Source organism: Haplochromis burtoni, unplaced genomic scaffold (assembly GCF_018398535.1).
Source record: "Haplochromis burtoni strain Fernald_Lab_line unplaced genomic scaffold, NCSU_Asbu1 Contig_70, whole genome shotgun sequence".
Taxonomy (NCBI): domain Eukaryota; kingdom Metazoa; phylum Chordata; class Actinopteri; order Cichliformes; family Cichlidae; genus Haplochromis; species Haplochromis burtoni.
Genome location: NW_024582431.1, coordinates 665,282 through 675,420, shown reverse-complemented (window position 1 = coordinate 675,420; position 10,139 = coordinate 665,282). Strand labels below are relative to the sequence as shown.

Genomic DNA, 10,139 nt, shown 5'->3' with positions numbered 1-10,139 from the left:
TGTGTGTGTGTGTGTGCGCGCGCTTGTGTGTTTAGGGTTCACAGACTGGCCGCCCCAGAGGAAAGAGCTTTCTGTCAGCTGCAACACAGAAGTCGCTGGAGAGGAAAAGAGGAATGATGTGAGTTTTTCCTGCATCGTTGCTGTTTTTCTGTTTTCTTCACAAACCAAACCCAGTCATTACAAGTAACATAAGAACCACTGGAGTGGCTTTTTATTGCAAGGTAAAAATGCAGCAGTTCCTTTAATTGTGTGATGAATTGAAAATCCTGCACCACAGAAAGAAAAAACTTTCTTCTTCATGTCTTTGTCAGCTCTAAAACTTGTCTTTGTTTCAGGATCCAAAGAAAGGCTGCAGGAAGGCACCGCGGGGTTATGACGAGGACAGCACAAAAGTCTGGATTCTCTGCTGAGCCCCTGCCAGAAACCAAACGAGGACATTTCAGAGCAAATCCTCAGAGGGTCCCCAAGAGCGCTTCCTCCTCTAGACCCCAATGACACCTTCCTAATTGGCCCCAGTGAGAACTCCTAACGAGCCCTCTAGTGATTACATGAATAGAGTATTACTAATCATTTGAGAGTTTCCAAATCCAAAAACCAAATTTGATTCAAATGGATGACTAATGCATGTCATTGTATTTCATCTCGGGGGCTTTGAGAACATTTTTGACACCATGGTGTCTACAGAGGAGCGGCTATGTCACGTCTGCTTCCGGCATTTTTTAATTTATTTATTTATTTAATTTTTTTTGCCATCTTCAGATTATTCATGTTGAAGATATTTGTGCGAAAATGTTGAGTTGACAGAAAAAATCGTTTGGCAGCAACTTTAAAGGGTTGTTCACAGCACCTGAAAGATTTATAGACTCACAGCAGACGTTCTGACAGCTACAGTGAACAGTATTGATCATCTCTCTGTTCCTTTGGGTACTAGAGGAAGACAGCAGTTCATAAATTTGGGGTCAAATATTAGATTTGTGTTGGGAACAAATACTCTTTAGTAGGTTGTGCATTGTAGTCTTCAGATAGGCAATCGCTTTGTTTAAAGGTGACCAATTGTGCTTATTTCCAGCCTAATATTTTTATTCATGAACTCCACTAGAGTGGCTTTGCATGATTCACAGGTAGCAGATATCCTTATTTGTCTTTTGCTGAGGCTTGGTGCAGCTCCTCAGTCCATCCATTGTCTGAAATAAGATACTTTAGCTCCTCTTTTGTTAACTTTGTGACCACTTTGACTGCAATTTCAGGACCACAGATCCTGAAACATATTCTTAAAGTGTGACTGCTGTCACATGCCTCAAAGTTGGCGATCTAATAGATACACAGCAGCTTGTTTCACGTTTGCTGACATTGGCAGCTCTTTGCCTGCATAAGCTTTATAAACATCTATGAAACAGAATAAAATATACTTCAATCTTACTCTCAGATTTGAAACATAGCTTGGAGTTTTGTTCTGCTTATTTCCAGTTCCTTTTTTTGCTGTTTGACTCTACCAGCATGGCTTTGCATGATTAACAGTTAAAGGTTTTCCTTATTATCTGATACTACATCTTGGCGTAGCACCTCGCTCTCGTTCACTAGCTGAAATGAGCTGTTTTAGTCAACTTTCTCCTGATTGGCTGCCCCTCATAAAACAGGTTTCAAGCAGAAAGTGGGTGGGGCTTCTGTGCCTGAGAAGACCATATTAGGGATATTACCATTCTTTTAAAGCCAAGCGTAGATAAAACAGTTAGAGCAGTGTGAAGCCTTAACTTTTGTCTGTGCCACAGTATTTATGACAGAAAACGAGAAAAATTATAATAGATCCACTTGATGATGTTAGGAAGTAAACATATGGTAGATAAGCTTTTTCAGAGCAGACACTTTGGAAAAGCACCCTTGTATGTGCTGTGCTGTATGGCTCACTGTTACATTTAATGGGAAATAAGCATTGCTTGTGTTTTTCCTGCTGCTGTTATAAATCTTTGTCTTTTGTGGAAAAAACAGTATTTCCCCTTTTCCACAAAGACAATGCTGGTGCCCAGTGTAGTGCAGACTAGTCCCAAGTGACAAAAGCTGAGGCCAGCACTACGCTTCAGAGATCCCAGGCACGGTGTTTTAGGCACTCAGGTCAGTGACCATGAGAAGGACTATCACAACAACCAGCAGAGGCAGTCCTCAGATTCTCTCTGTCATCATTTTTCTTCCCACAGTAGCTCTTAACTTCTCGCAACTCAGCATAATCACCACTAAAACCAGTTGAGAGGTGGGCCGGTTCTCTGGAAGCTCTGTGTGGGTGGAAAAGAGGTGCATTAGGACACCCAGCTGAAACACACCTGTTCATTCATCACCTTCATGATTCACCACCTCTTGTATTCACACATATTAAACCCTGCTTGTGTGATATGAGTAGTATTTTGTTCGTCTTCATATCGATGGCTGATACTTGAAGTGTTACTCTTCGTGTTGCCTTAAATATTTGTAGCTAAAACCTTTTGCAAATTTTGTATTGTTGTGGATTTTTGATTTGTTTTAAATGTTATTTATTTGTTCGTGTTTGATAATAATAAACTTATTTACACCGAGTTGTTGATGTGACGTGTGAAATTGAGGGAAAGTACAGACTCCCACCAGCAGGGGGCGGTGTTCCCGGCGCCCGCCTGATTTCTTTTTCAACTTCCGCTTCCGGCTGTGTCTGGTGCTATGAGCTTTGTTTTGAATAAACGTCTTCTCGTCAGCTGATTGAAAACAGGATGGCGGAAGAGCAGGACGCCGGTGTTTCTTCTCGGACTCAAAGGAAAGCTTTGAGTAAGGCTAAAATACTACAGCGGGAGAGCGAGAGGGAGGTCTTCAGACTGGTGAGAGGGGGAAAACATGCACATTTACAGCTAGCAGGCTAGACTAGCTCATGTTTGCTGTGTCCATTGTGAGGCTTACCCGGTCCCTCTGTCCTCCCGCAGGTCGGGCGGGTCCTGAAAAAACCGGAGTCTCAGCGGTCAGAGGAGGAGGCCGCTGCTCTGCTGCTGCACAGAGACACTGTGGAGGAGCTCTGCAAGAGACAAGTCCGCAGAAATGTGCTCAAGAGGAAGCAGGAAGAGGTGAGACTCCGGCCCAGAGAGGCTGGATCTGGCCTGCTAAGGTTGGTTTGTCAGCTAGTGGGACAACTTCAGAACAGAAGTGGAGGCAGCAGGTTTCTGGGTTGATTGTGTGAAGACTCAGAGAGGTTGAATGGTAGTCGCTCTTTGTGCACAAACTGTAATAAATACAAAAGGACTAAAACCATTCTGGTAAATGCACTGGTACTCATATAGTGCTGTTCTGCTCTAAGTGGGCACTAAAAGCTTCACTTGCCCAATCACACACATTAATTTCTTACACCTAAGCACCTTTTTACACTTTTCACACATACACTCACACTCTGATGGATGCAGCAGGCTCAATTCGAGCTTCAGTACCCATGGATAAGTCAAAATGCAGACTGGAGGAGCCAGAGATTGAACCATTGGCCTCCTGAGCTACCACTCGGGTCCTAATGGACTGCTCATGGAGGAGCAGTATGAGGGCTCAACATCTACCCATGTGTGCGTGTGTTAACTCAATAAGAGTTAACACACGCACACATACACCCAGAAGCAGTATCTCTCAAAGAGCCCAGAAAAAATGTTAGCAGCTATTTTTGTTGGTTTGTAATCCTAGACGTAGCCAAAGTATGAACTGAGGAGCTGCACCAAACGTGGTTTAACTCTTTCCCCCCTAAAGACGACATTTGACAAGATCCTCTGTACCCTTAATGACATGTATTGACACCGCAGTACCAATATACTCTGGTTTGAGTTTGACAACCACTAGAATAGTTTATGAAGGTCAGCTGCATAGGTAGAGTCCACCCTCACCCATTTCTGATGAAAACCCAGTCATTTTGTTCTATAAGCAGGTCTGAAATATGGTAAAAACCACTTCGTTCAGAAAAGAGCTTCAAGGGTTATTCCTAGTAGGCTAAAGCAAGGTAGAAGGTAGAAAACCTCCTCTCTTAGAAGTATTTGTGGTGATTAAAAAAAGTTTCATTAAAGATCATGGTTGGGTGACAGAGTCCTCCTGCTGTTGTGACGGCGTCTAGCTCTCTCTGCTGTGAGAGGGCAGCGAGGCTTCAGAGTGAAACGTACAGTAGTTTACTGCATGATTTTAAAAAATAAAACTGCTTCTTTTGCTTGGACTTCCTCCCTTCAGTGATCATTTTACATTATTTTGTCATGGTTTAAAAAAATCAGATGCAAACCATCGTCACCGTCACTCCCTGACCCACTCTCCAGGCAAACAGTCTATTTCTGATTATTTTTGAAGCTCTAATGGTCTTCAGTACAGCTCTGATGTCTTTTTCAGGTATTTGATGGTGTTGATGAGCTGAAAAATAAAGTCAGGCAGCTCGCTGTGGCAGTCAAACAAGCCAGTCACCTGGTGGTTTACACCGGAGCCGGTATCAGCACGGTATCTTAAACTCTTCCTCTTCATTTTCGCCTTACTTTTCTTTTTTTAAACTTTCACAAAACTGACGTCGTCTGTAATTTCAGGCAGCTTCTATCCCTGACTACAGGGGCCCTAACGGGGTATGGACGCAGCTACAGAAGGGTCGGGCCATTAGGTGAGATACAGAGTCTTTACTGTGGTATGAAATACATGTATTACTCTCCCCTAGTGCGTTCTGTTTGATTTATCTCTGCGTTTCTTTACAAACAGCTCGTCAGACCTGAGTAAAGCGGAGCCGACGCTCACGCACATGTGCATTAAGATGCTTCATAAGGAAAAGCTGGTATGTCACACCAAAGTCCAAAAACATATTTGAATTTCCATTTAAATGAGTGATTAGAGATTTGTAACTTCAGTTTCAATGGTTACTGCGACATAAAAACAGCATCTAAAGACTCATCCGTTAAATCCAATAATTAAAAAAAAAAAGCTTCAAGTTAAAAACGTTATTTACTTTTTCCAGTTATTCCGACAGAAGCTTCAAAATAACTTCCAGGATGTTCCAAAAATGACAACTTATTCTAGAAGGATTTTAATAAGGTTAGCCAAGAAAAACAATAGCTACATTTACCAGAATTTTACTATGATAACAAGCAGATGTGACACACACCTGAAACATAATTGGCTATTTGTGTTTCCTGGTCTGGCATTGATAAGGACAGGACAGCGTCCATCTTTAGCGTTACAGAATATTACCTCAGTTTACCCAGGTGCTGCGTCTCCTCCTTGTAGCATCTCTGCTCGCATCACATTTAAAGGCAGTGCTTCATGTTCTGTCTTTGTTTGCTCTGTGTAAAGGTTAAGCACGTTGTGTCTCAGAACTGCGATGGACTCCACCTGCGTAGCGGTCTGCCCAGACACACCCTCTCTGAACTCCATGGAAACATGTTTATTGAAGTAAGAACCACGCATCCTCAGTTCTTAGACTTTGTAGAAAGCCTGGAAAGAATTTGCTGAGATGTTTCTAAAAACAGCATCTAAGCCTAATCCCCTACAGATCCAGACGTGTTTGTTTCGCATCAAAAAATATTTCTCAGGTGCATCACGTCTTAAAAGCGCTGGAGGTTAATCTTGCCTTTCAAGAGCCATCACACACGCTGCTTAAATTGCTGCTCGACTCTCCACATAGGTCCGTTTAATGTCATTTGTGTGCTCCCATCACTGGCTGCCTCGTCATTTAGTGTCTGTGCAGTCCTGACCAAATATTTTTATGCAAATGGAAGGGATTTGCATGAGAATATTACAAGAGCTCAGGCTAAGTGATTAACTGTTAGAGGTGATCCAGACATTAAGTAAATATGTTTTTTTAAAAGGATTGCAGACCAATGTGAGAGGGGCCAAAATTGCTGTGAGATGTCATTGTGATGTTATTGAGAAAGATATGACAAACTAATCCCGATCCAGATATCTTTCCTGGATGCAGGGATTTGATTCATTCATGGTGTGGAGGGAATTTTCAGCCTCAGGCAAAGTTATGCAGTCTCTGACTGCTCTTATCCTTTAAAATTTCCAGGCTTGGGATTAGTAAAGGTCTCTGAATTGAGTAATTGAATAAAGAAATTTGAAATGTAGAAGTGAATTGCATCAGCAGTGTAAAGCATGCATGGATGAGTGAACACTAAAAGTTGAAAGAGTAGAAGAAGCCCTAACATTAGAAGTGTGTGCAGCAGGATTAAATGTAAAACATGAATCGATAAACATTACAATACATTTCTTACTGGCCTCAAACTCTTTATTCAGAGAGTTTAAACGGCTCTGAAAAGCTGGGTTTCCCTTCTGTCGGTAGGTGTGCACGTCCTGCTCCCCAGTCAGGGAGTACGTGCGTTTATTTGATGTGACCGAGCGGACGTCACTACACCGCCATGGGACGGGACGGAAGTGCAGCCACTGTGGCGCCGAACTGAGAGACACCATAGTGCACTTCGGGGAACGTGGGACCCTCGAGCAGCCTCTCAACTGGAGGGGAGCAACAGAAGCTGCCAAGATGGCGGATGTTATACTCTGTTTAGGCTCCAGTCTGAAGGTAGGATTTATAAAGCTGTCTGAGTCTGTAAATGTAATCTGGGTTAGGTTGCATACACTGTACAGTTTTATACCAGTTAAACAGCATGTGCCCTCAAGAACAGACATCGAGTTTGCGTAAAACTGAGCAGTCCAAACAAGATTTGAGCCCACAGTAAAGTGACGATAAACCCCAAGGCCTGATTTGGACTTCTGCAGGGAATCTTTGAAGAGCCTGTGACGTAACCTACGTATGCTGTGCCAGCCAATAGAAACAAATGAAATGCTGGGTCTATTTTCCCTACTGGGTCTCCACTTTTTGTTGTGGTTAGTTTTTGCTAGACCACATACAAAAACTGTGGTGAGAAAAGAGGGATTGATGGTAGTGAACAGATCACAGTAGTTGCGAGCTGCATTGTTACATTTCTAGAGAGCTGCATCGTCAGGTTACACTGTAGGGTTTCACGGGGGTTTGCAGTAATGGTAAAATGGTTCTTATATAGCGCTTTTCTACTCTAGCACAGTACTCAAAGTGCTTTACACAACTTGTCTCATTAGCCATTCACACCCATTCGCAAAAGCACTTTTGTCTAAGCTTTTTCTCTGTAAGTGCTTTCTGTCTAACATTCACACACATTCATACTCTGATGGATGCCTCTTGCCAAACGATACTTGGCATGCAGACTAGAGCAGAGCTGCGGTGTAGATTTCCCCAGTAACTCAGTCATGTGCACCTTTAGTGTCTCCTGGTTATTAATGATCCTGGAGCATTCAAAAGGTCACAGCCTCTGTTATTATTCAGTTAGTAGTTTTTTTAAAAATCATATTATGATGCAAAGAAGGGTTCCCACACTCCCACACAACTTAAATCTGGGACTCTCCACCATTTAACCCTAGAACTGAAGAAGCTTCTCGGATTAGAGGTGAAATGTCTTCCAGCAACTTAAAGAAGTCCAGACGCTTTTCTTTCCAAGCTCCTTAGACAAAGGGTTCCCCTTGTCCTGCCAACTCAGTTTTCTTTTATTTCACTTGCAGGGATTTTTTAAAAAAAAATTTTTTTTACTTTATCCAACAGCTCTCATTAGCAGTTGTATTTCAGGTAAATGCAGAGAAAACGTATGAAGAACTTATCAGTTACTACTGCGAGTTAATTTATAACTACATTTGAGTTGTAATAATGGCAATATTGACTTCATTTTTAACAACACAGTACTTTAATTGTACTGTTTACATGGACAGCTAACTCCTCCTGGTTCTGGTTTTCATGCAGTAGACCAGTATATAAGTTAAAGTTTACCTTAAAGCTTATAATATAGTCTAAATATATGTACAATATAAAAAACCCAAATATTTATTGCTGTATTTCCATTTGTGAAGAGGGAAAAACCCATTTATTCATTTACTGTGTGTTACGTTCCCCTGAAAGGGGTCTAGGTGATGAAGGGGAAGTAACAAAATGTGTCCGGGTCAGAAAAAGGAGACAGGCAAAATGGTTAAATTAAAGAGTTTTTGCAGAGGGACTTAACACTGTGTGAAAGAAGCAGAAAACAAGTAGTAGGACAGTTAAATTCCAGCTATGTGGCTTTATTAACTTTTTAAAGGAACCTCTATTTTGACGAGTGGTTTCCCTTTGTACTGCCTCTTGCTCTTTCAGGTGCTGAAGAAATACACTTCTCTGTGGTGCATGAACAGACCAGCAAGCAAAAGGCCCAAACTCTACATTGTCAACCTTCAGGTACATTTAATTTTTTTTTCAGTATAGGTGAAAAACATGCAGATAAATAGATGAGATGCGGGTAAAGTTCTGAATGCTCAGTGGTTCATTATGCACTGGCGTTTTTGTTTTAGTGGACACCAAAAGATGATCTGGCTGTGTTGAAAATTCACGGCAAGTGTGACGATGTCATGAGACTCCTCATGGAGGAGCTGAACCTTCAGATTCCTGCATATAACAGGTAGGATGATAACGCCCATCAAACACAGATGATGTAAATAATATTGGCTTATTGATATAAAATCTGTCATTCAGATACAGATGAAAAATTACAAAGAAAACAATTTAGCCGAATTGTTCACTGCCCTGAGTTCTCCTCACTGTTTTTTTTTTATCAGGGCAGACGATCCCATCTTCACTCTGGCTACACCTCTGCAGCTTGAAGAGGTGCAAAGCCACTCTCGTGAGGTCGTAGCGCCTCCCAATGATCAAAATGACTGCTCAGATGACCCCGAGGAGCAGAAACCCACATCTGTGCAGGGCGGCTGGTTCGGACGAGGGTACGGCAAAGGAAGGCAGAAGAAGAAAAAAGTTGCGTGACTGACAGGACATTGTGAACTTTTTGGTCACTGCCAGCAGTTTATCCCATCAAGAGATTCAAGTTTCAGTCCTGTGATGATGGAAAGTTGGACTTGAAGCTTCTGGGGTGCTGTTTTGTAGGATTGTGTACTTGCCATTAGGAAAATGGCACATTGCACTGACCTGTCGTGTTGTACAGCGTACACTTTAGAGTGATACCTGGGTTCAGAGCAGGGTTTTGTTAAGCAGCTGCAGTTTATGTTTCTGTGTTCATGGCAGCTAAGCCAGCTGGGTTAGACGGAGCCAAATTTTAGCTCAGTGTGGCTAGGATGTTTTTTTCTTTTTTTCTTTTTTTTTCTTTTACAAAAACTGACAAGAAAGGTCTTAAAATGTGTCAGAAAATGAGGTCCTGTAGGGGTTTGGTTTGTTTTTTTGTGAATGGATCACTTTTGACACCATTTCAGGTGTTTTAACCAGACTGGTAACAGGTGCTTCTTAGAGCCTGACTGATATCACCAATATCAGTATCTGCATTTCCCACAAACACAGCCAGCTGATCTGAGTAAAGGTGGGGGTTAAACAAGTAATTCATGGCTTACTGGAACAAAACAGAATTATTTTTAAATATTATCCTAGTAAGTCTTCATAAAAAATGACAAATGTTAGAAAAGTCTTTGTTTTTATTTGTCTGAAAGGGGAAATAATATCACCAAATATTGGTGTAGCTCGTATTCCTGCATCAGTTGGGCTCTACAGTGTCTAATTTACGCTCTGCTGGTGTAGTATGACCATGATGTATTAGAACATGGATATCTGAGGGTAGAGTACTTCATAAATACTGTATCATCAGAAGAACATGAGTGGCAGATAACAACAGCAGCTTAAGCAAAAGTCCATTTTGAATTATGCTTTTCTATCTTTTACACATGTACTGATTATAGTAGAATATATTTTTGTAGTGTTTGTTTTTCATATGTTCAAGACTTCCCTTTTTTTAAAAACATGGCATCTTTGTGTTGATGTTTATTTTAAAGGTTTATGTTGGCCGTACTTAATTATTGTGTGCTGCCCTTGACTCTGCTGTAATCCTTCCTCAGGTATGCAGGCTGGTTAGTACAGCCGCTACTGTATTACATTTGTTTACGTTTAAACTTTAGTGTGACTTTTTTTTTTCCTTAAAAAAAAAAAATAACTTTTGTTTACAGTATAGGAAGGTAAGCTGAGTTTTGAGTTAAATTACTGTTTGCTTAAGTGATTGGAAACAGCAGCCAGAGTCATTGTGTCTGTTATTTTATCTCAGGAAGAACCTTTAGTGTCAACAGTCTCATCATGTCTGGTATAG

At 41.4% G+C, this 10,139-nt stretch overlaps 2 protein-coding genes across 2 annotated transcripts in view; both read left to right on the top strand.

The window, feature by feature from the left end:
• Positions 1-2,564, top strand: part of si:ch73-100l22.3 — a 19,211-nt gene extending 16,647 nt beyond the window's left edge. The window contains exons 9-10 of the mRNA XM_005925074.3: positions 36-118; positions 336-2,564. Of these exons, the coding sequence (XP_005925136.1) occupies positions 36-118; positions 336-495 (243 nt within the window). The 3' untranslated portion in view covers positions 496-2,564. The remainder of the gene's footprint in view (positions 1-35; positions 119-335) is intronic.
• A 54-nt stretch (positions 2,565-2,618) lies between these two features.
• Positions 2,619-10,133, top strand: sirt7 (sirtuin 7). Its single transcript, XM_005925073.3, has 10 exons — positions 2,619-2,837; positions 2,940-3,077; positions 4,360-4,464; positions 4,548-4,618; positions 4,714-4,786; positions 5,302-5,400; positions 6,290-6,526; positions 8,159-8,239; positions 8,353-8,459; positions 8,617-10,133. Exons 1-10 carry the CDS (start codon positions 2,733-2,735, stop codon positions 8,816-8,818), a joined length of 1,218 nt encoding a protein of 405 aa, XP_005925135.1. The 5' UTR covers positions 2,619-2,732; the 3' UTR covers positions 8,819-10,133.
• Positions 10,134-10,139: the final 6 nt, after the last annotated feature.

Excerpts from the sequence above, each read along its gene's own strand:
- sirt7 (XM_005925073.3), top strand. The coding sequence starts at position 2,733 with ATGGCGGAAGAGCAGGACGCCGGTGTTTCTTCTCGGACTCAAAGGAAA. Across the intron at positions 4,465-4,547 it reads CCGGAGCCGGTATCAGCACG|GCAGCTTCTATCCCTGACTA; the intron begins GTATCTTAAACT and ends CTGTAATTTCAG. Across the intron at positions 4,787-5,301 it reads TGCTTCATAAGGAAAAGCTG|GTTAAGCACGTTGTGTCTCA; the intron begins GTATGTCACACC and ends CTCTGTGTAAAG.